This window comes from Dendrobates tinctorius, unplaced genomic scaffold (assembly GCF_039654945.1).
Source record: "Dendrobates tinctorius isolate UK_male_01 unplaced genomic scaffold, ASM3965494v1 ptg000070l, whole genome shotgun sequence".
NCBI classification, from domain to species: domain Eukaryota; kingdom Metazoa; phylum Chordata; class Amphibia; order Anura; family Dendrobatidae; genus Dendrobates; species Dendrobates tinctorius.
In genome coordinates this window covers 64,178,952-64,204,773 of record NW_027361738.1, presented here as the reverse complement: position 1 = coordinate 64,204,773, position 25,822 = coordinate 64,178,952, and the positions used below count along the sequence as shown (strand labels likewise).

Here is a 25,822-nt window from a genome sequence, read left to right as displayed (position 1 = left end):
ATAACCAAGGAACCGTCAATAGTATTAAAGTGCAGTAGTGCAGAAACCCCATACTCATCAGCAAATGTCATAGTCAATGTACCAATCTAACAGACCGCGCTGACAAAATACCCCAGCGCACGTTTCGCAGCAGCTTTGTCAATGTCTGCCTAAAGTCTGGAAGTCATAGACGTCACCAAAAGCTGGGTTTCTTCCTTAGTGATGCATTGTCAGGCCTTTACTGCACCTGACTTCAGTAATTGCTTGTTTGAGTGAGTGTCTTTCTGCCTTAAGTTTTGTCTTAAGCATGTGAAATGCATGATCGATGAAGTTGAGATCTGGTGATTGACTCAGCCATGGCAGAATATTCCACTTATTTTCCTTAAAAGATTCCTGGTTTGCTTTTGCAGTATGTTGTGGGTTATTGTCTATCTGTACTGTGAAGCATCGCCCAATCAACCTTGCTGCATTTGGTTTATTTTGACCAGAAATTCTCAACCTGTACACTTCAAAATTAATTTGGTTGCTTCTGCCTTCAGTCGCATCACCAATAGACACTAGTGACACAATGCCATTGGAAAGCGCATGCTTGTGCCATCTCACTGCCTCCTCCATGTTTTACAGAGGATGCGCTGTGCTTTGGAATATGAGCCGTTCCAAGACTTCTCCATCGTTTCTTCTTCCCATCATTTTGGTACAGGCTGATCTTAGTTTCATCTGTCCAAAGAATGCTTCTTTAGATTTTTTTGGCAAAGTCTAATCTGGCTTTTCTATTTTTAATGCTGATTAATGTTTTGCACCTGGTGGTGAACCCTCTGTATTAGCTCTCATGAAGTCTTCTCTTTATGGTAAACTTAGATGCTGAAACACCTACTTCCTGGTGAGTGTTCTTCACTTGGGTGGATGCTGTGAAGGCGTTTCTCTTCACCATGGAAAGGATTCTGTGATCATCCACCACTGTTGTGTTCCATGGACATCTAGGCCTTTTTGAGTTCCCAAGTTCATCAGTACTCGCTCTTTTATATATATACCAAGATGTTTATTTAGCCACCCCTTACATTTTTGCTCTGGATTTCTTTTTTTTCAGCCTAAGGCTATGTGCCCACGTAGTTTTTAGGTGCTGCGGGTTTCTCCCTGCGGATTTTGTAAAATCCGCAGGTAAATCCGCAGGTCAAAAGACCTGCGGATTAGCCTGCGGTTTTGCCCTGCGGTTTCTCACCTCACAATGGTGAAGGTAGGAAACCGCAGCGGAATCCGCACAAAGAATTGACATGCTGCGGATTGTAACCCGCAGCAAATCCGCGCGGAAAAATCCGCAGCATGTGCACTGCATTTTTTTATTTCCATAGGAAATAAAGGTAATGTACAACGCAGCAGAATCTGCTGCGGACCCGCAGGGCCAAATCTGCTGCGGATCCTCAGCAGAATCCGCAGCATGTGCACATACCCTAAGGGTGTGTGCACACGCTGCGGATTCTCCTGCGGATTGATCCGCGCGGATTTTGCAAAAAAGACCTGCGGTTTATCTGCGGATTAGCCTGCGGTTTTGCCCTGTGGTTTATCACCTCTACAATGGAGGAGATGGTAAACCACAGCAGAATCCGCAGAAAGAATTGACATGTCAATTCTTTCTGCGGATTAGAAACCGCAGCAAATCCGGCCAGAAAAATCCACACCGTCTGCACTGCGGTTTCCATTTCCCATTGGATATTATGGTACTGTACACCGCAGCAGAAATTACTGCGGATCCGCAGGGCCAAAACCACTGTGGATCCGCAGCAGAATCCGCAGCGTGTGCACACACCCTAATGATGGTATGTTTCTCTTCCATCGAGAGCTCTTTTGACCGCATGTTGTGGGTTCATAGCAACAGTTTGCAAATGTCACATCTGAAATCAGTTCCAGAGTCCAAACCTTTTATCTGCTTAATTGATAATGGATTAATGAGATAATAGACCATGCAAGCCCATTAAAGAGCAATTGAGATAATTGTCCAATTTCTTTTGGATGCTTTAAAAAAAAGGCAGCTGTTTTAGCTGTTTACCAAACCATATTAAACTTACAGTCATATAAGCAATATGGGCTTAAAGGGAATCTGTCACCCTTTTTTTGTGGCTTGCAGCTGCCGGCATAGACATCGGGGGTTTATCTACAGCATTCTGTAATGCTGTAGATAAGCCTCCGATGTAACCTGAAAGAGAAGAAAAACACGTTATATTATACTCACCGGGGTGGGCGGTCCGGTCCGGTGGGCGTTGCGGTCCGGTCCGACGCCTCCTTTCTTCATGCGATGACGTCCTCTTCTCCAGTCCTGTAATGGCTGCGGCACAAGCGCACTGCTCTGCCCTGTTGAGGGCAGAGCAGAGTCCTGCAGTGCGCAGGCGTCGGGAGAGGTCCGGCGCCTGTGCACTGCAGAATTCCCTTTAAGCCCATATTGCTTATATGACTGTAAGTTTAATATGGTTTGGTAAACAGCTAAAATGCCAAAACTTGCATCACTGTCCAAATATTTCTGGACCTAATGGTATTTTCCATCACTTTTCTGGTTTGAACAGAAGTGGAAATGATAAACACGTGATTCTGAAGCCCAATCTATCTCTAAAAATAAATTACGTACAAATGTTGAAAAATCTTCTCCAGTGCCTATGCTGCAACTTCATAGAGATCAGTAGAAATTTTTCATGAATCCTTCAGAAATGGTGCCTTGACGTAGGTGCGAATAGTTCATTACTCATGCCCAATCATATGCACTGAAAAAGTCTCCCACTAGTAATAATCAAGTTATTTATACGACAATTATACTCTTCAAGCCTAAAACGGATCCTATTGTTCTAAGCACCGACAGCTTGCAAATGAGCTCCACAAAGCTGGGATATGAGCAATTTCATACCTAATGTGCTGTGAAATCTCCTCTCTCACATATATAGTATCTGGACAAAATCAGTGCTGGGTGCAGCTTTCCTATATGTGCACAGTAAGAGAATTTGCAATGCAAATCCTTATTTATTAAATTGCATTTCTAATGCACATAGCTGTATGTAATTGGTGTGACCTTTGGAGTTGTTCCAGATAAGTCAAATAGAGTAATACTTTTGCAATGCCTGCATGTATATGGATGCATAAATCACTGAAGTCATCACTCATTTTACATTTTCTGCTTGGCAAATAATCAGTTTTTGGTACAGTCTTAGCCTTTGTTGAAGGGTAGATTATATTCTAATTTCATGCCCCAATATATATCACTGCCATATACAGTAAATAATTTTTTGTGCTACAGCCCTATCATATCCAGTATGGTATGCAAACTGTCAATCACATATAGGGAGACATGATTTGAAGATTCAAAGCATGACTAGTCCAGAGGGAGAGATGCCCTACTGGACTAGTCCTGCCTCGTTAGCATATTCTACTCTGCGTGATAAAACTACATTTCCCAAATATTGACTACCGACATAAAGAGCATAAATCATCAAACTCATGATCTCAGGACACACATCTGAACTATAAATTCTGACAAAAGAACAACTGGGTGCCTATAGTCTCTAAAAATGTAAACGTTATTGAAAATGCCATAATTTGTCCCTTCTATTCTTCAACAGTTGAGCTGTATGCCTCAACTACTGCAATTGTGAAGCAACACATCTCTGTCAGGAGACTTATCTACCAGGAAAACCAAGAATTGGGCATGTAGAAATCAAACATGCCTGATCCTTCTTCCCAAATATCTCCCCTTGGAGAAGAATTGGCTCACCATCTTGCAATAATGATGTTCATTTCTACCCTGTGTCACCATAATGAGAGTAGATAAATGCTGCCTTGATTATAAAATATGTTATGTAATCCAAACCCCATCACAATATTGTCTCTAAAGCAGGGGTGTGGAATCTTTTTTCTGCCAAGGGCCATTTGGATATTTATACCATCCTTCGGGGGCCGTACAAACTCCGCCCACAAAGTACATCCTGACTCTGGCACTGGTGTCAGGACGTAATCTTCCATTGCATGCCCTTCAGTGTTCAGTAGTGAACACTGCGTGTGTATGCTCATAGAGCAAGAAGAAATTAATGAGCTAGTGGCAGTCAAAATACAACTCCCTGCCAAAGCACTGCAGTCCCTGAGAATCTGCCCGGGGGCCGGTTAAAAGGTCATTAAAGGCGATAAATGGCCCTGGGGCCTGAGGTTCCCCACCCCTGCTCTAAAGTGACAAGCAAAGATGTCTACGTTCCTTTTGTAGACTATCATGTCCTACGACTTGTGAATCATACATTATTGTATTGTCATTGTCATGTTGCTATTCCACTAATATGGAAACCATTCAGGTTTACTTTTTAGAAGTTTGTCCTCCCTCTCTTCCTGTAGCTTGATCTGATGTAAGTAGCTCCCCCCCTCTTCCTTGGTTAGTGTACATCAACCATGTTATGAGGCTGATATGTGCACAGCCCTGGTTCAGAATCATCTTTTTACTTTCTCTCACCTGTGCATAAAACAAGAATTCAGCTTGAGAATAAACCTTCTTCTTCATACGTGCCTCCTGCAGTTGAGTTAAGCTATCTGATGAAATCTATCAGTGTGAGTATTGGTCAATAAAGACATTCATAGAAACTGTGTCTAGCAGCCTAGTTATGGAGTCAGAATAGACTACTGTATGATTTGCAGAGTAACAGCCTTAAAGCATTATTGCATTTTTTAATTTTATTTTTCAGAATGAATATTTAAATGAAGATGTGGACGCAAGAGCTATTGAGTATGAAGATAACCGTCCACTACTGGATATGTTCCTGCAAAAACCAATGGGTTTACTTTCTCTTCTTGATGAGGAAATTAGATTTCCCAGGGCAACTGATCAAACCCTTGTAGGTATGTAGGGTTACAATAGTGTAAGCAAAGGCCATGAGGTGCATTAATCCCAATCATTAGCCCCACATATTATATGAATGGGTTAATCGCAAAACACTCATGCCATCCAGGATGTATCCCTCCCGGCTCCTGAAATCCATATTGTAACAATGGAACACAATCTATAAATTACAGCTATACAAAGAATATCAGTTAGTAGTAGAGTCAATTATGGCCCCACACATAGTGTTGTTAACTACCTGTATATTGAGTAAATTCTGGGGCCACTCATGGACACGTCTGTGTTCCTTTTTTAGTGTTTTTTATTGCCATGTACTAGTAATTTGTTTATTATAGGCATGTTTAGTTACTAGGTTGTTACCTATAGTACAGACATTTATATGAATATCCCCTGGTTACAGGACTTATTACTATGTTTGTAAGTCTAGGTTCCTATATTATATATTTTCTACCAACTGCATCAAGTACCTACTGTAACTTGCTTTTTCTCTTCTTCATGTGTGTTTTTAGTTATTTTTATTAGTGATGAGCGAGTATGCTCGTTACTTGAGATTTCCGAGCATGCTCGGGTGTTCTCCGAGTATTTTGGGCGTGCTCGGAGATTTAGATTGTGTCGCAAAATATATTCAGGCTGTCTAGCAGCTGCAAATCATGCAGCTGCGGCGACACAATCTAAATCTCCGAGCGCGCCCAAAATACTCTGAGAACACCCGAGCATGCTCGGAAATCTCAAGTAACGAGCATACTCACTCATCACTAATTTTTATATGTTTTTATGGATGTGATGTACTGTATTAAAGGATGATTTGCACCTTTGTAGGCTGTTCAATGAATAAGGGGTAATTTCCATTGGTTGGGGAATTGACCCCTGGAATTCCCACTGATCTTTAGAGCTGTTACTCTGAAGAGCCCATGAATGGAATGATGCAATGGTAGTCGATCGTGCCCTCCGTGGATCCATTCATTCTTATCATAATGCCAAAGACGAGCTGAGCGCAACAGTCGACTGTCTCCTGCGTTCCCATAAAGAGTGTGCATGATTAACCACCGATCCATTCACAAGGGGCTCTTCAGAATGTTCTTGAGAACATATTGGGATCGACAAGGGTCACAGTGGACAGAACCCAAGTGATCGGTATAGCTTCCAAACTTAAGACCACCTCCTTCATAAAGATGAATTATGTTCTGTGACTGCGATTTGTTAAAGGAATTTTAAAGCAACAATCTGTTCACAAAATTCAATTAAATAATGATATATGCAAAATATGCAATTGTTATAATTATATGCTCTAATTTGGGGAATAAACGCTGTTGCTCTTCATATATTAAGTGCACTAAATTCCCATCAATAGTGGGATAGCTAAAATGTTATCTTTTGAAAAATTCATCTTTGGGGACTTAGAGAGCTTAGATGCTGTTTGTTTATATATTCTGCTTAACAAATTCCCATCACTAGTGGGATAGTCATAATGTCATTATTTCCAGAGTTTACCTTTATGAAATTAGAGAGCTTAAATGTTCACTAAATATACAATTATTATAATTGTAAACTATAATTTTGGGAACAAATGCAGTTGCTATGTATGTATTATGTGTTCCAAATTCCTATTTACAGTCGCATAGTCATAACCTCATAAATTTCAAAGCTCACCTTTGGGGAGTTAGGGAGCTTAGAGGTTTTAACATTAAAACAACTATTTATCTGATTTACTTATTCTGTTCAGAAAGATAATCTATGTTCTAAGTATGTATAAATGAAGATCATCCATTGGTGTCCTAAAGGGACCTTTTCATTTTGAACATGGTGTCTGATCTGAATCTTTTAGCACGAGATCATACGGTATATTAATTTTCTTAGCTCAACCGGCTGTGTACCTTGCTGCCGACAGATAGGACTGCATGTACAACATGAGAGCCGGAACTATGCTGTGGCTTTCATCTCTGATATGAAACGTTCCTAAATTCTATATGATTAACATTTAATCTCATTCGCAGAAAAATTTGAGGATAACTTGAAATCCAAATATTTTTGGAGGCCAAAGAGAGTGGATTTAACCTTTGGAATTCATCATTACGCAGGAAAGGTAAAATGATGCCTAACAGATATCTTGCAATTTGTAGTAGTTTTTAATTCTTTCTTTCTTTTTTTTTAAATATTTATAAAATAATATGTTATGTGCATATTCTTACATACAAAGGTCCACTAATTTACACGTTAATGGAGCAATGCATCATCCAAGACAACTTACATTATCATCTAATGCAATATGAATTGATTAGCAGTGGACTAGAACATGCTATTTGCAGACTTCAGGCAGTAAAAGGACTTCTTTCCTAGATGCTATGTTGTATTACTGTAGTCCCATGGAAGGGGTTACCATGAAAACATGAGATAATTCTTATTTGCAGTGTATTTGTTATTATCTCTTGTTTATATCAAAAGTACATGTGAAATTATTAAATTATATGTAATACATTCTCTGATAGTCAAGAGTCATCTTCCTTAGCTTCCAGCATCTTGAATTTTCACTTTGTACGGTTGTAGGTTTTCTGTTTAGGAACCTCTTCCGTTTTCAAGAAAAAAAAATCTGGCTAGTTTGAAATGGTAAATTCAAGACATGGAAAAGGGGAGAAGAGCTGTAGTCTATTTAAATGTGTATGATTATTATTGTCCCATTGTAGGAAAAGGTTTACAGTAAAGTCCAGCTATTCAACTTACGTAATTTACATTTTCTCCCTTTTTTTTTAATAAAAATTTTTACGTAACTCCTCATTGTACAAAAATTTTGAGAGTTTTCTAAGATTTGACGCCACTTTTCAGGCATAAACGCTTGGAGGAATTGGCTCCATAATCTTTATATCCTAATGATGGCTAATACTCAGGAACTACCTGATGGGATTTCATCGTAGAACTCAGCCGAGGAGTCTTGTGGTCATTTTAGACTTTATTCCAGGCCAAGCTCTTTTGCTTTAACTCCACTTTCAGACATAAATCAGAGGAGAAAAGGTTGCGAATAAAGCTGTGCTTCTCTGACTAACCTTCCATTGCTGAAACCCATTGCAAGGAAACACTTTAATCAGTTGTTTTCTCCCGGCCTTTACCAATATCCTTTATCTCAAGGTTCTCTACAATGCAGCTGGTTTTCTTGAAAAGAACAGAGACACGTTACCAGCTGACATTGTGCTACTCCTACGGTCGTCCGAAAATAATCTCATCCGAATACTGGTAACTAATCCCCTAACTAAAACAGGTAATTATTACATCTCCATCTCAGGGTTGCCAACAGTACAGAAATTCCTGGACAGTCTGTAAAAATAGAACAATTTTTACACCTGTCCGTGAAAAATATTTTCTGCATTAATTTTTTTTTTTTTTCGAAGCAGCAGAAACTTGTACAAATTATTACAGTAATTAACATCATTTCACAGATAACAGAGAATGAAGCTAAGAATTAGAGGCTGTAGACATGGATCATTTAAAATCTTAATGAATTATTGTGGTTTTCCAATGTGTTCGTAAAATAAGTCGGTTGTCCATGAATTTTTTGATAAGATGTCCAGAAAAAATAAAAAGTTAAGTTTGACAACACTGCTGCATCTGATAATTTTATACCTGAAAATGAATGATAAAAGTAAAACTATCAACGTTTTCCTTATATAAGACTTTTATTTCCAGCTCATTGACTACAAAGGGGCCATTCATGCCCATAAATGATTATCGACCTGTCTAAACAGGCCGCCGATCACCGGATGAATATCCAAACCACTTGTTCATTGGATGAAAGGATGAGAACCCGATGTGAACAGAACGATCATATTAACGATCGTCCCGTGCATGTAGAATTGCTTTCAGCCTCTCTAACAAGGTTATTGAACCACTGCCGATCAATGGTCATTTTACGGCCACAGACTGCCTAAGTTCAGTCTAGGAATGCGTGACCAAGGGTTTTCCTACCTCAGAAACAGTCATGACTGCGAAGGGGCCCAAAGAAATCGGAGGGCTGGCAAAAGCTGGATGACCAGCAGATAAGTGAAAGAGTAGGAAGGTCTAACTCTCCCCTGATAGATCACATTCTGAAAAAGAAGGATCGGGCATGTTAAATTTCAACATCAGATCCTCTTGTTGCCGCAAGAGATAGAGTAAAATATATTTTTTGTACTCCTGAATATGTAAAGGGGAGAGAAAGCTGTTCTAAATTTTTGTTCCATTGTAGTCCTTGGTAATATTTTACAAGGGTAGAAACTCCTACACCAACTAGTGATGAAGAATATGCAGGATACAAATCAGTTTTTAGTAGAAATTTGGAAATTTTACCAAAAGGATCAAGTCAAGCAAAATTTCCTGGGGTTGTCCACTACTCCACTCCATAGGATTCCTCCCAGTAATATACGGTAATAACATCTCCGGTGTCGTCGCCGAAACAATAGTGCCAGCACTGGATCTCCCGGAGACTTTTTACATTCTTATGCCACGCGGTCTCTGCGGCCAATCAGTGCTAGCTTCAACAGAAGTGAGTTTAGGTGTTATTAATTTATTGAGGAGAGACATAAGGATTCAAAAAGAGTTTGTCCGATTCTGCTATATCTACTGCGGAGCCTGAGTGGTCATTGCCTGAGCTAACATGCCTGTAACTTGCATTGCATAGTTAGATCCTTCAATTTGTATAACAAACTGGTGAAGATTTACTGAGTTGGTCATTTGAACAGCGCAGACGTAGGCTCAACAGTCTGAAAATGCTTAGCATTTTATGACATGTCCATTTTTGGCCAAGCCATGTCCTGTTTGTGAAGTCAGGCTTCTTTTGATTGAGCCACAAACAAGGCTTTAAACTCAGAAACATAGGTCCAAAACTGTATGCAACAATATGCACCAAATGAGTCGTCCACAGGCTAGGTGCAGACGACCGTGTGTTCTCTCATCTGAGAGAATCGGGTCAATTATGCACTTATAAGAGTTTGATCAGAGTGTGATCTATCTCGGATGAGAAGATGGAGAAAAAAATGTCTTCATCTTCTCCATTGTGTCAGTGCACAGAAATCAGACTGCACTCAGCTTGGGCCATGCTGCGATTTTTTTTCCTCGGACCAGCTTGTGCACGGCCCCATAGAATAAGATTTGTCCGAGTGTGATCCGATGTTTATCGGATCGCATTTAGACCAAAAATATGGTCATGTGCACGAAGCCCTTGCACTAATAATTATCTTTGTCAGTGTTCCAGTTTGCCTGGAGCGTTCCAAATAAAGAAATCCTGTGAATAAAGTGAATTTTCTGTTTATACAGGCAATCTTGCACATACTAAAACAAAAGCAAGAATAGATTCACAATCATGGGCCACACAGAAAAAGTGCAGCCACAACAAGGTAAATAAAAGTCCTTTTTTTTTTGTAAAAACATCTTACATTCTAAAAGCCAATGATATCAGTACATAACATCATCTCGGTTCATTCGTTTTGCATCAATCAAGCTGGATATCTTTATGTCGTACAGGACTTGTTACGTCTACGCATCCACTGTATGTGCGCTCTCTGTCTGTCGGCTCGGCATTGTAGAATTACACACGTGTTATAAATATTTACACACGGTAGATGAGTCTCCCGTGTATCACGTTGCGGAAACGTATATGTGACGGTGCGAAATAATTCACAAGCGTGGCTTATACTATTCACTTACAGAAAAGACTAAACAGAGAAGATTGACATACTGTAGGTGAGCGGAAAAAGCGATTTGCAGGATTTTCTGCTGCTCCTCAAATATGTAAAACACAAGTATTAAGCGGGTTGTCCATTCATCCCAAAAACATAAGTGAGAGTTAAAAAAAACTAGTTAGAACTTAAAACAGGTGCCCAATCCTTAGATACAGTATCGGATCATGTTTGTGTATCAACTTACCCACTTTCCTGTGTTGGCATATCATCTAGGCGAAGAGGGCTGACTGCTCATTTGAATACCTAAGGAACATTCCTTTCCTATTTATGCATCGGCTTTGACAGAGAAGGGGGCTGGCTCAGCTATTGAAACAAGCAGTCAGACAGCCCCCTTTTCACACAACAGAGGCCTCATACCAACAAAGTAGCTGCCGAATCAGGAACAATATTGGATACATAACAATCTGGACATATTATAATTGTACCACATAACTTATACGGTATAACATATTATTTAAAGGGAACCTGTCATGTAAAGTAACACTATAAACCTGCAGATATGGGGTTATTCTGCAGGTTAATAGCAATTACAGACGCTGCTCTCCAAACATTGACCTTTACTCCTGATGAAGTCACAGTTGTGTTGGCGATACGCGTGGGATCCTTTTCTCCACTGTCTGCTTGGTTACCTTCATTCAGGTTACTACAAACTTACTTATATGTTTGACTAATTATGTCTTTGTGCCAACAATTTGTCCATTATTATTTATAATGTTGTACATGCAGGTATTGTTATTGTATGATTATTTTAAGTTTCATGTCAGGCAATTCTAAACAGTCTGCTTGCATTTGTACCCATATTATCGGTCTATCCAATTTATATTGGCTTTACTGGTTCTTAGAAGGAACTCATAAAAAAAGCTTTAAATACGGCCAGGTATAAATTTAAAATGGTTAATCTTTATTATTAACAACATATAAAAACACTAAGGCTGGTTTCACATTAGCGTTGAAACAACGCTGCTCACTGCGTCGGTAAGCCCCGCCCCGATCCGGCTCCCTGCCCGCCCCATCCGGGATCACCGCCTACTTTCGCATTTGCACGCATGCGATCGGCGCACCCTATCTTTAGCATAGGGTGCGCAGATCATGCGCTGCCAGTGTGAAAGTAGCGTGCTGCGCACTTTTGACGGTGTGCCATGCGCGCCAAAATGCGACATGTTGCATTTCGGCGTGCACGGTGCACCGTCAAAAGTGCGCAGCACGCTACTTTCACACTGGCAGCGCATGATCTGCGCACCCTATGCTAAAGATAGGGTGCGCCGATCGCATGCGTGCAAATGCGAAAGTAGGCGGTGATCCCGGATGGGGCGGGCAGGGAGCCAGATCGGGGCGGGGCTTACCGACGCAGTGTTGTTTCAACGCTAATGTGAAACCAGCCTAAGAGTGTAAGACAAAATACCACAGGTACAGACAAATAGGTGGGTAGCCCGGAGAAAGTAATAGTCCTCACAGACTAATAAGTCTCATAGATTTAGTACAGAAACAGGGGACCCACCACTCCCTATGCACGTTTCACTTTGAAATGCTTCATCCAGGGGTGACCCCTGGATGAAGCATTTCAAAGTGAAACGCTATTTGGGCATGGTGGGTCCTCGGTTTCTGTCCTCAGGTAATTATACCTCCCTTTGCAACTAGGCATTTTATTGTGCCACACTATTGGACATCTGTGCATACCTTACCCTATTATTGCAACCTTGCTGGCATACGATAGGGACTATTGCTATGTGGTGTTCTCTGTACTGTGGTCTTTTGTACTAAATATTGACACACTAAGGATACACACTGACACACTGTGAGAACTATTACTTTCTCCGGGCTACCCACCTATTTGTCTGTATCTGTGATATTTTGTTTTACATTCTTACTGTTTTTATATGTTGTTACTAATAAAGATTAATTATTTTAAATTTATACCTGGCCGTATGTAAAGCTTTTTTCAGAGTTCCATTATCTTGTTGCTTTATGGTCAAATATATGGGATAATATTTGGTATCTTTATGGTTCTTAGGAAAGAATACAGAAATACTAAGCCGGTCTCCATTAGGCTTTTGTGATGTTTGGTAGAATCCCTAATTATGATGTTTGGGGGTTTTCCTAATTATTATGTTATATATGCAAAGAGTTTAGATCATGCTTTATTGTAACCTGATCTTGCCATTTTCTGTAGCCAGATTTGCTTGTTAAATGTTTTTATATTTTTCTGATTTTTGGTGTATCTCTAGTTTTGCATATTTCCTTTTTCTTTCAAGTTGTCACTTTTTGGTATGTGTTAGATTGATCCCAATAAATATATACAGTATATATGAGTGGTGACCTCTTCCATTATTTGTTGCTAAACACAGAGCAGTGACCAAAACCGTGCCGGCCCACCCATAAGACAGGAAGCCGAACGCTACCAGGGGAAATAAGGTACACTTCCTCTCGGCAGCGGGGCTCTCAGTGTTGCCGGCACCGCATAGTGTCAGAACGCTATTAACTTTCAGATTAACCCATATGTGCAGGATAATAGTGTTATTTTACATGACTTGTTCTCTTTAAGGCTAGACAATCCTGCTGCTTCCTGCATTTTCAGCAGGTATATGGTACTGCGCCAGTACTTACCAAATGGGGTTTGTTTTAGCAGTTCTGATCTTATGTTGCATACTGAACAATTGGGAAGATCCTTATTGCTTTACAGTCAGTCATTGTTTTGTGAGAAAGGTGAATTGCAAAAAGTCTGTACTCTAAAGTGATTCATGCAGTTTTATTGTATTTAGTAATGCTATGATCTAAAGGATAAGGTTTCTCCTTGTGGAGAGCGACAAGCCAAGCCTGTCATGTCAGAGTGAGGAGACTTATACGCCTTGCATGCTTCTCTGGGAAATTAAATATGCAAATTGTCTCAGAGATGAAGGAGACTTGGACTCTAGTGCCACCAACTGGAAATAGCAATCCTAAAAGTCGATATCGACTCTTTAACGAGCCTTGCCACATGACTTCGGATAAACGCCAAACCAGAATCTCAATTTGCAGACACAGTGTTTTGGGATATTGCCCCTCATCAGTGCAAAGTATGAGACCTGATTTATCCTAAGTCATAATGGCAAGGCTCACTAAATGGTATTAACTTTTAGGATTGCTTCTTACAATAGGTGGCACTAGAGTTCTAGTCTTCCTCATCTCTGAAATGGCAATTTGCATAGTAATTAGGAATGATGTCATCATTGCGGAGTTTCGCATATAAAACATCACGCCGCGCATACTAAATGGAAGAGGGGCAGAAGATGCTGACTAGTAAGAGGAGCCTCACATGGCTTTGGTCTGGCAGCTATATACTCCATACTGACATAGTGCTGGACCAGGGTATTGGACCACTTTCTCCTTGGAGAACAAAAGAATAAGGCATTAAAATTTATAATGCCCATACCCTTTCTCCCCCCAACAGCATACATCCTGAGGATAGAAATGAAGGATTAGTTGGGTCTTATGTAGCATTGATACACCTAAAAAATACAGATGAACAGTGTTTAATTTATGTGTTGAGAATTTTCTTCAGTACCATAATAAATTTGTTTGCATTATTTCCATAGGGTGATTTTGGAGACGCCCGTCATCCCCGAGAGACGACTAACATGAAAACACAAACTGTGGCATCATATTTTAGGGTAATGTTTTCCAGTTTGATTTTAGTTAATGATTATGCCTACCGTTTAAAAATGTTGGTTTTCTTTTTTCATACAGCTCATATAATGATTAGTGATGAGCAGGTATGCTCGTTACTTGAGATTTCCGAGCATGCTCGGGTGTTCTCTGAGTATTTTGGACATGTTCGGAGATTTAGTTTGTGTCGCCGCAGCTGCATGATTTGTGGCTGCTAGACAGGCTGAATAGATGCAGGGAATGCCTGTTTGTTAGGCAATCCACACATGTATTCAGGCTGTCTAGCAGCCGCAAATCATGCAGCTGCGGCGACACAAACTAAATCTCTGAGCACATCCAAATACTCGGAGAACACCTGAGCATGTTCGGAAATCTCGAGTAACGAGCATACTCACTCATCACTAATAATGACCTATGTGTTTCCATGTTAGAATCAACTGTTTGTCTTGTCTATTACCATGGAAACAAACAGAAATTACTACAATTTTAATTCTTGCAATAGAGAAATAAAAAAAATAGCTGAAAAGATAGACAAAACCATGAAACTAAAGCACTATTTTCTGTTGTTACCTAGGAAGGTTGTGGCTGATTAAGAGACTTTGTAATATGTTGCTTTTGTTAGTGTCTCCTTGCTCTCCTCCACTTTATGATATCATGTGCCTTAAATAATCTTATCATCAGGTCATGCAAATCAAAAACATTTTTCAATCTGAGCATGTGACCACCGACACTGGACACATGAGGTAGTCGTTCTGAGAAAGAATCCAAAAACACCAGGACGTGTCATAATAATATTTTTAGATGGTTTTATTAAAAAATCTCAGGTTGGCTTGAAGGACCCTCTAATACACATTAGGCTAATATCATCTGAACCTGTCGAACCAACACCAACAGTTGGTGTCCGGGAATATAAGTATTCAGCATATCTGATTTTGAACTGCCAATCTGTCATGGGGTTACCATGACAGTGTTGAGCCAGAAGACCTCAGTGTCTGATTGCTCCTTCTCTGGCACTGAGAAGAACCACTTCTCCTTCATTTTAAATGTGTTTATTCCTTCTGGCAGAACAGGGTTTAATCGGCTATGTGGGAAATCCCTCTGCTCACAGCTGAGCTCGGTTAGTCATTCCTTTCCCCTTTATAATCTGAGCTCTGTTACAAATCCTTGTCAGAGCTAGTAATTGCAGCATGGCTAAAGGAGGGAGAGGAGTACATATGAGAAGGAGAGTTGAAGGAGCTATCAGTGACTGTTGCTTGGTTTGTACTGTATGTGTGGTAATTCCCTATGCTTCTCTATTTTGGTTTATTCCCCTAATTCCACTCGTCAGTGCATTCCTCTGTTATATGTGAGTGAATATTTTTTATGCCTGTAGTTTTCTGTTAATCCTTGTTTGTGTTGCCTTGTTAGTTGGGTTGGTGTACTACGGTGCACAGTAGCGCCGCTCTTCCCTAGGTGGGGGAAGAGAACAGACGGAGGGATAACTCATGAGATAAGGCAAGGGTGGAGGCCACGGCATCTTCACCTTCAGAAGTGTCCCAGGAAGTAGGGAGAGCTAGGGCACCCCCTAGTGTTAGAGACAGGGAAGGAGCCCCTGGTCCCGGGTCACCCGATAGCTGTGTCGTGACACGATCCTTTTGTTCTTTTGGAAACAAGCTGCCACCAAAGTTAACTTTCTCATAGAGAACAAATGATCGCTTAGCCGAACAAGCGCTACCGTGTATGGGAGAGACAGCCAAGATAGCTGCAAATGATCAACAGAACCATTGTTTATATCACATGCATTGAAGGCGTATGGGGGCTCTCAGTGTTCTGATGATTGATGGTAATATCAGCAATTGAATCTTAAGATTATATATTTCTGGCATATGGTATAGACAAAAACTAGTGGGAAACCAGCATAAAGGGTTCTATATCTTTGTGTCAATAAAATGCAATATAAACCTTTATTTCTGTTGTAGCCCTCTGAATGGAGCCAGCAGTGTAATCAATGGGTGTTTGCCTAGGCTGATGTTTTGTTCACATACCTCTATAGATTTGTAGTATACTTCCATTTTTATAATACATTTTCACAGTTTTTAGTCTTTTAAAGAGAATCTGTCAGCAGTTTTGATCTGACAACACTAGATAAGCGAGGCTGAGAAATAGAAGTTTTAATTCAGCATGACACCATTATGTCAAGTGTCTGCTATGCCAGTGAAGGGTCTGGGACTCTCAGCAGTTAATTCTCCCCAACCACTTCCCTAATGGAGCACCAAATAATATTCACTTATTTGGTTTTGACTTGTAATTAAAATCTAAGAAATTAATTTCAGTGACTGGTGAATGGCATGGAAAATGATTTAAAAAAGAGCGGAAAAGTCACTTATTTTCTGCATTTCCCTCTACCTACCAAAATTACCAATCCAGAGGCAGATATACTATTGGTGAAACCTGTACAACTGCACAAGGGCACATCTTCTAGGAGGCGGTGTCATTTTTGACACAGAATTTTGTCATGATATCAGTGCTCATGGACCGGCACTTCTGGGGTTAATGGTTTGATCTCAGTGCAGACTCTTACCTGCACACCTGGGACTTATTATGGTGGCCTCTCATTGGTTCTGGGAAAGCTTCTTATTGCCCCAGGAAGCTCCCATCCCCCGTCAGTTATACTTTCGCCCTTGGCATTGTGTGGTGACCCCTGAGTGTGTTTGTGCTGTGTTCTGGTTGCTTGATACTCTGTGTACGACTCGGTCTGTTGTCTGGATATTGCTTGTTGGATTCTGCTTGGTACCTTCTATGTCTGTTTGGTTTTGACTTCTGCTTGGCCCCGACTATCCGTACTGTCTCATCCCTGGTACTTTACTGCTATCTCTGTGTATGACCTCCGTTTTGCCTGACTCTGAGTATTTCTGTATAGTGTCCTGCCATCTCTGAAAGCAGGATGCTAAGCCCTGCCCCCTTGTAGTGACATGATCGAAGGTCCTTCACTGCTTGCTAAACTTCAGCGTCCACAGGTCCTGTGTATCTGTACTTTCTGGCTGTACCTGACCCCGGGACCCCCTACAGTGTGGGCGAGTCCCTGCTCAGCGGAGGCTGCACGCCGGCGCTGGCAGGATCCTGACATTATAACTGACCGTTAAGTTTTGGGGGTTTTTTGTGCAGAGAGTTATGGATCCCATACAGTCTCTGGCTGACCAGATGAAAAATCTGAGTCAGATGTTTCAGGGTTTATCTCTGGAGCAGCAAGCTCTGGCTCGTTTTCAGCAGCAGATTTCTGAGACAGTGCGAGGGGCTTTATCTGCTGGGTCTCTGGGGTGAGGGATGTTGTTCTGATGTCCCCAGAACCACCTGTTAAACTGCCTGACTTTTTTCTGGGAGCAAAAAGGAGTTCAGGGTCTTCATGGAGGGGTGCAAACTTTTTTTTAGTTTGAGACCATGTTCCTCTGGGGATGAAAACCAGAAGGTAGGGGTCATTATGTCTTTATTAAGAGGGTCCCCACAAGCTTGGGCTTTCTCCCTTCCTCCCACTGCCCCTGAGAGAGTGTCTGTGAATGCATTCTTTGAGGCCCTCGGGCACATTTATGATGAGCCTGACCGAGTGCAATTGGCAGAGGACATGGTGATGAGTGTCTGTCAGGGGAAACACTCGGCTGAGTGGTTTTGTACTGAATTCCGCCGCTGGGCCACAGAGATTTCTTGGGATGACGCTGCACTCCGAGGACTCTTTCGCAGAGGCTTGTCCGAGCAGCTGCAGGATGCCTTGGCGTTACATCCCCCACCTAACTCTCTCGAGGACACCATGACCCAGGCCGTACAGATGGACCGCAGGCTGCGGGCCAGAGGGGTGATGCAGGTGGAGACTCCATTGTTCCCCAGTGGAAAAGAGACTGCCCCTGAGCTCATGGACGTAGGCGTCCTCTCCCTGAAGGATACTGAGAGGAAATGCCGGAAGGACAAGCAGTTATGCTTTTACTGCGGTAAAATGGGACATTGGAAAAGGGAGTGTCCTGATTGCCCGTCTTCGCCCGGTCGGCGGGAAACCACTAGGTCTGGGTAGTCAGTGGGGAGACTACGCAGACCCTCAGGTACCCTTCTCCTCATTTTCTAAAGTGTTACTGCATGCAGATCGCCTGGTTCGGGCTTTCTATGCTAGGTACCCGGGCAAGCCTGGGGGTCAAGAGGCCCCCTGTTGAGAGGGGGTACTGTCATGATAACAGTGCTCGTGGACCGGCACTTCTGGGGTTAATGGTTTGATCTCAGTGCAGACTCTTACCTGCACACCTGGGACTTATTATGGTGACCTCTCATTGGTTCTGGGAAAGCTTCTTATTGCCCCAGGAAGCTCCCATCCCCCGTCAGTTATACTTTCGCCCTTGGCATTGTGTGGTGACCACTGAGTGTGTTTGTGCTGTGTTCTGGTTGCTTGATACTCTGTGTATGACTCGGTCTGTTCTCTAGATATTGCTTGTTGGATTCTGCTTGGTACCTTCTATGTCTGTTTGGTGTTGACTTCTGCTTGGCCCTGACTATCCGTACTGTCTCATCCCTGGTACTTTACTGCTATCTCTGTGTCTGACCTCCATTTTGCCTGACTCTGAGTATTTCTGTATAGTGTCCTGCCATCTCTGAAAGCAGGATGCTAAGCCCCGCCCCCTTGCAGTCACATGACCGTAGGTCCTTCACTGCTTGCTAAACATCAGCGTCCACAGGTCCTGTGTATCTGTACTTTCCGGCTGTACCTGACCCCGGGCCCCCCTACAGTGCGGGTGAGTCCCTGCTCAGCAGAGGCTGCACGCCGGTGCTGGCAGGATCCTGACAAAGTTTTCTTATATCCAATCACTTACTCGCTCATGTTATCTGCCTCTTAAAATCACGTCAAGAATCCAGCCTTTTCTCACATTTGAAACTGCAATAACTCTTATGGGCACTCCTACCAAATTTATACGGTCATTTATTCTCGTCTGGACTACTGCAACTCTCTACTGACTAGTCTCGCTCTTGCTAAACTTTCTCTTCTCCAATCAGTCCTGAATGTGGCAGCCAGGTTCTTATTTCTGTCCAGCCTCTACACAGATGCCTCTACCCTGTGCCAGTCATTGCACTGGTTGCACATTTGCTAGATAATACAATACAAACTTATCACTCTCAACCACAAAGCCCTCCACAGTTCTGCCGCTTCCTATATCTCCTCCTTCATCTGTCTATCACTCTATCTGTGCTCTTCATTCTGTAACTGATCTAAGACCAACATCCTCCATAATCCAAACCTCTAGCTTCCATCTCAAAGACTTCTCTTGTGCTACGCCAGTTTTCTAGAATCCACTACCTCATCAAATAAAGGCAAATACCACAATTTGTCTATTAAGTGATATTAAGAAACTGTATAATTCTTGGTTTACCAAAGCCAATAGGGAGGCAGATAGTTAGACAATGTAGACAATGTGTAATATAACATAAAACAGGACCCAAGATACACAAAACCGTATAACAGATTCACTATGAAATGTTATGACGGACAATTTTTACAAGAGGTGCAAGATAATATTAAGAAAACCCCGCATGTGGACTGACTCCAAAATCCTCAAAGAAAAATAACACAAATACGGATATTATTTATGTTATTGATGTGCCTATTATTACTCAATTTCATACAAACACTAATATTTTGAGAAAACTCATGAGTAAACATTGGGACATCTTAAAGGGTGACAAAATTATTGGTGATAAATTACCAAATAATCCTCACTTTATACTTAGGATAGCTCAAAATCTTGAGAATTTTATTGCCCCTTCAGTCCGAGATCCTTGAACTGAGAAGCAAATAACCTTTTTTCCCCAGTTCCTGAGGACTTCTCCCCATGTGAAAAAGGCCGAGTGCTGCACACAAAAAGACGACTGGGGTTCAATAAGGGGGATATTGATAACGACAATTCTGATCACATAACTTGCACTACCAAAGGTGTAATTTATTGCATGAAATGCCCTTGCAATAAACTATATATAAGACGCACCAAGCACTCTATAAACAAACGGATCAGCAAACACTTGAGGAATATAAGAAATATGCTTTGTGGCCATCCCCTATCTAGGCACTATCTAGAGGGGAACATGGGGTATTTGTAGAGAGCACAGAATTATGGGGTATTAAGAAAGTTTTCACATACGGACAAAGTGAAAATTATATTAAGCAAATGTCCCTGGGCAGAAAATCGGTAGATATTTGAACTAGACATGTTGAAACCAAAAATGTTGAACAGTGAAGTGGAATTTTTTGCTTTTCAATGACTGATTCACACCTGATTGATACACAGGACAGACATCACTATGGTTGTATACATAAAGAACTACTTACCATTCATGGACGATCCCTGAGAAAGGAAACCGTAGTTTTCCGAAACTCGTAGGATGACGTTTCGTCCATTAAGAGATTCATCCTGGCACTGACAGCATGCCTTCAGCATCTATTAGCTGTTCTCCCCGAAGACTCACACATAGTGTGTGCCAACGGCCGGTGCACCGCTCACTAACCTCATTTTTAGCACATAGGCTTATCGTTGCCTGAGGATCTGGACTGACACCACGAATGTACAGCTGAAACAACCTTTTTTCTACACATACAAATGCAATTGCTTCAAGATCTGGACTGACACTACAAGGTACATTACCAAGGAAAAATATCATGTGTCGTATCACGTGGGACTCGACTGAACTTTGACATGTGGTCATGTGTTTTGGTTTTTTTGGTGCTCGCATTCAAAATTTTAACCTCTATAAATGATACTCCTGCTGTCTCGTTATAAATGTGGTTTTTCCTGAAGAAGAAGTAGTTTTGTGCTTCGAAATGCATCAAAATAAACCATCAATTTACTTTACTACACTGGGATATAGGTTTTAATCCTGTCGGCAACGGGGAGATCATCCACTAACTCCTTCTTACCTACTGACTACAAGGTATATTGCCACTTGTATATCAATGAACATCGCCTACTTAATAACCAGTCCGCTAAGTGGCTACCCCTAGTAGGTATATGCGGGCAGATATTTTGTGACAAATCTGTGGTTATACTGTTCTGTGTATTTTGGGTCCAGTTTTATATTAAATTGCACATTCTCTACATTACTGCTACGTTCCCTAACTGTCCCATTATTGTCTCTATTAAAGTGTGAATTATACAATTTATCCCTAAAATTACAGAAATACAAAGAAGTATTCCTGTAGGGAAACAAGGCTACATACAACTAGACAAAGGATGATCACTGGAATGCCGAAAGAGAAATACCCAAATATTATTTTGGTTCTAATTAGGTTCAAAATGGGCTGTTCGTCAAGTAATTGCACCTTAACACTGTAGTATAATATATATTAATGGATTTAGTTTAGAACATAATATATATATATATATATATATATATATATATATATAATTATAATAAATGCATACCGAGGATCATTGATTATATAGTGTATATAGTCCGACTTCTAATTTGTGTTACAGTACTCTTTAATGGACTTACTGTCAAAAATGGTGGCTGGTCAGCCACACTTTGTGCGCTGCATCAAACCAAATAATGATCGTCTGCCAAATAAATTTGATCGAGAAAAAGTATTGGTGCAGCTGAGGTACACAGGGATTCTGGAGACCGCGAGGATTCGTCAGCTGGGATACTCACACCGCATCCTGTTTGCCAATTTTATAAAGAGGTAAGACTGGATATTACCCAACTCCCATAGACTTATGGATATCTCAGGGTCGATTCATCATTAAATTTACGCCTTTCTTTTGGAGTGATTTTTCTCTTTTTTTGTGTGTGTTAATTTATTATTTATGCTATGCTTTTTTCAAGCTTTTTGGTTAATTCATCATTTGCAAGGCAAGCCGAAGAGCAAAAAAAAAAAAAAACAACTTTGAATTTGAACGAAATGTATTAAACACAGTGTGTCATTTTGATTAATTTGGTTCATAATCCACCTGTGAAAAAAGAAAAATAAGACAAAAAAAGCTGAAAAAACCCTAAAAATCATGAATGAAAGTAAACATACAGTCATATGTAAAAGTTTGGGCACCCCTATTAATGTTAACCTTTTTTCTTTATAACAATTTTGGTTTTTGCAACAGCTATTTCAGTTTCATATATCTAATAACTGATGGACTCAGTTATATTTCTGGATTCAAATGAGGTTTATTGTACTAACAGAAAATGTGCAATCTGCATTTAAACAAAATTTGACCAGTGCAAAAGTATGGGCACCCTTATCATTTTCTTGATTTGAACACTCCTAACTACTTTTTACTGACTTCCTGAAGCACTAAATTGGTTTTGTAACCTCATTGAGCTTTGAACTTCATAGCCAGGTGTATCAAATCATGAGAAAAGGTATTTAAGGTGGCCACTTGCAAGTAGTTCTCCTATTTGATTCTCCTATGAAGAGTGGCATCATGGGCTCCTCAAAACAACTCTCAAATGATCTGAAAACAAAGATTATTCAACATAGCTTTTCAGGGGAAGGATACAAAAAGTTGTCCCAGAGATTTAACCTGTCAGTTTCCACTGTGAGGAACATAGTAAGGAAATGGAAGAACACAGGTACAGTTCTTGTTAAGCCCAGAAGTGGCAGGCCAAGAAAAATATCAGAAAGGCAGAGAAGAAGAATGGTGAGAACAGTCAAGGACAATCCACAGACCACCTCCAAAGACCTGCAGCATCATCTTGCTGCAGATGGTGTCACTGTGCATCGGTCAACAAACTTTTACATATGACTGTATCTATATCATTACACATACAAGCTGTCTTATTACTACATCCTGCTCATAATAGAAATAGCATAACTATAATAATCTCTGTGTTTTTAAGATACTACCTGATTTGCTTTAAGTCCAATGAAGATCCTCCGGTCAGTCCTGAATGTTGCTCATCTATACTGGAGAAAGCAAACTTACATCACTGGGTTCTAGGGAAAACAAAGGTACTAAACTAATGATAGAGGCTAGAAATCATGTAAGATAAATGTATACATACATACGTTTCACTGCTCTTTGGCTAATGTGTCTTAACTATTGCTATTTTTTAGGTCTTTTTAAAATACTACCACGTTGAACAGCTGGATAGAGCAATAAAGAGCATAGTCAACAGAATTGTTCTTTTTCAAGCCTGTGTCAAAGGATGGCTGGGAGCGAAAAGATATCAGAAACTAAAGAATAAGCGAGAGCAAAGTGCCGTGAAAATACAGTCAGGTAAAAACTTCCAGAATCTCCTTACGGTATGTTCATTATGGTCAGTAAGGGCTTGTTCAAACATTGAATTTTTGAGTTTTTGCATTGGAAATAAAGGAGCATTTTATAATATCAGAAAAGTGAAAGCGATTTCTGAAACCTCATGCACATGTTGCTTATTTTTCCTTGCAGATTTTAACCATAAAAGCATTTTATCAAATCTGCAGCGTATAAATTCTTTCAGCGTTTTTCATGCACTCAAGAGAATGGGAACAAAACCACCAGTAAAAATACATACGGTAAAAACATAAGCAAAAATGTGTGTGTTTAAGCAGTGTTTTTAATGCCAACACTGATTTTTGCAGCAGATTTTTCTAAGCACGTGCACATACCCTGAGGCTGTATTTATACAGGTTTATTTTTGATCCATTAATGAGCACAGATCGACCATATGCAAGTGGGTCACCCTACCAGGGCCGTGGGGTACTCGGTACCGGGCCCGATGAGCCTCAATGGGAGATGTCACGGCAGCTGGGACCCGGCCCGTGGCCCTGGGCACCCATTGTACAAAGCGGGGAATGTTCGGTGTGCTTATGTTGATTAGAATGAATGAGTCGTGACGCCACCTGTGGTGTTAAGCCAATGTTGCAGACAGATCCCCTGGGACAGATGTTGTGTTGCAGCAATGATGTTATAGCCCTCCACAGGCAGGGCTGTAGTCCCAGGGCAGGGTAGGTGAAGTGACACTTAGATGGTGTAGTGTCGGGCGCAGGGGATGTAGCAGTGCTGGGCAGGTTGACACAGGAATAAGTGGAGGACACCAGGGCATGTGGTTCCAAAGTTTTACTCACAGTCTGTTGTGGCACAAGAGCCCGCATCCGTGCCGTGTCCTCCGGGTCAGGAGCTCAGTCAACTTCCAGGCAAGATGAAGTAGTCTTTTCCAACACTCCGCCAACATATGTGCCTTTTCTGAATGTCTCCCTCTTAGCGCCTTTAGTGAAGTACTCAGTCACAGTACTGAGTTACACTGGAGTTCCTCCTGTCAGATGTTCCTATGAACTCTACTTGTACGGCAGACTGCTGTAGCCTGCTTCAGGGACTCCATGCTACCAAGTCCCGGCTCACTATCGTTGCTGTTGCGCCCCCAAGTCTTGTGTGGGAATAAAGTGATGACAACTTCTATTCCTCCGGTGTCTGTCGCAGGACCATTAGTATCCATACAACCTCGGGGACTGGACCCCGGCCTTGCGCTTAGAACTTGGGAATGGGTCTCCTCTAACCCTAATCCTTAGTTCTCTTCATCTCCTCACGTTCCGTACTAATCCTTTCCTTCTTATGGAGAGTCAGGCTTTCTATCAATGTTCCTTTCCTGTGCCAGCGGACCCAGGTCACTGAGGTCGGCTGCAGCACTTCCTTCATCCATTCCACTCAGGGGATCTTCTTTCACAGACTGACCTCGTCAGACTCCTGTGACAAACTGACTAAATCCTACACTCTTCCCGTTCTTTTAGTGCAGACTAAACTCCACCCGCCTCCCAGCACGCTTCGTGTTCCAAGCAGGGAGCCACCAAAGGGTGCTTTGCTACACTACTATGTTGTGTGGGATGCAGGTGTTGGAGCGTGGTCAGGTGTCTCCACTTTACCTGGATGGTGGGGTACCACACCTCAGGAGGAGGTGCAGTACCTCTGTGGCGACTGAACCCTCAGGGGCACCACACAAGTTAATTGCCGTGTTTATACAGGCTAACGAAGGCCGGTATCGCACTAGCGTAGAATACGGACGAGTGCTATGCGAGAAAACATCACATAGCACTAAGACCAGTGTTAATCTATGGGGCAGCTCACATCACCGTATTTTTTCTCAGGCATATTCAGCATGCGTGTAAATATAGATATATATATATATATATATATATAGATAGATAGATAGATAGATATAGGAAGACACTGAAAATATTATTATGTTTACTCAATTAGATGTATTTACAAGAAAGTTTACCCTGCAAGGCAAAAAAAAGACCATTTATTATACTTACTTATGAGGCGATCTTGGTCCGATGCCCCCTTCTCTTCTTGCGATGCTGTCGTCCTTCTACATTTTTGGTCAAGCCTATTATTAAACCTGAAAGTCTACACTTTAATTGCATCTCTGTTGTTTCAATTTAAATTAAAAAAATTGTGGCCAGAAGAACTGAAATCATAAGGTTCGGTCACAGTCTAAATATTTCTGGACCTAGTGTATAAGGTTGTCTTGCACAGGTCAGGAAACCTATAGTTGCTCCATACATCGCTGTTCGCAATCGGACCATGAAATATGGATATGTGAAATCAACCTTAGAAAGGTTGGAGAAGTGCACAACCAAAGACAGAAGCAGAAACAACCTACAAAAAAACAAGTGTTTCCTCCTCTCTTATTTGTTATTGTTGCCATGATTTGGGCTGAG

General features: G+C 41.2%; 1 protein-coding gene across 1 annotated transcript in view; it reads left to right on the top strand.

Annotated features, from left to right (window-relative positions):
- MYO3A (myosin IIIA) overlaps positions 1–25,822 on the top strand; it is a 210,760-nt gene that overhangs the window by 133,043 nt on the left and 51,895 nt on the right. The window contains exons 19-26 of the mRNA XM_073581770.1: positions 4,683–4,836; positions 6,832–6,920; positions 7,958–8,087; positions 10,118–10,197; positions 14,115–14,189; positions 21,663–21,868; positions 23,020–23,131; positions 23,237–23,399. Of these exons, the coding sequence (XP_073437871.1) occupies positions 4,683–4,836; positions 6,832–6,920; positions 7,958–8,087; positions 10,118–10,197; positions 14,115–14,189; positions 21,663–21,868; positions 23,020–23,131; positions 23,237–23,399 (1,009 nt within the window). The remainder of the gene's footprint in view (positions 1–4,682; positions 4,837–6,831; positions 6,921–7,957; positions 8,088–10,117; positions 10,198–14,114; positions 14,190–21,662; positions 21,869–23,019; positions 23,132–23,236; positions 23,400–25,822) is intronic.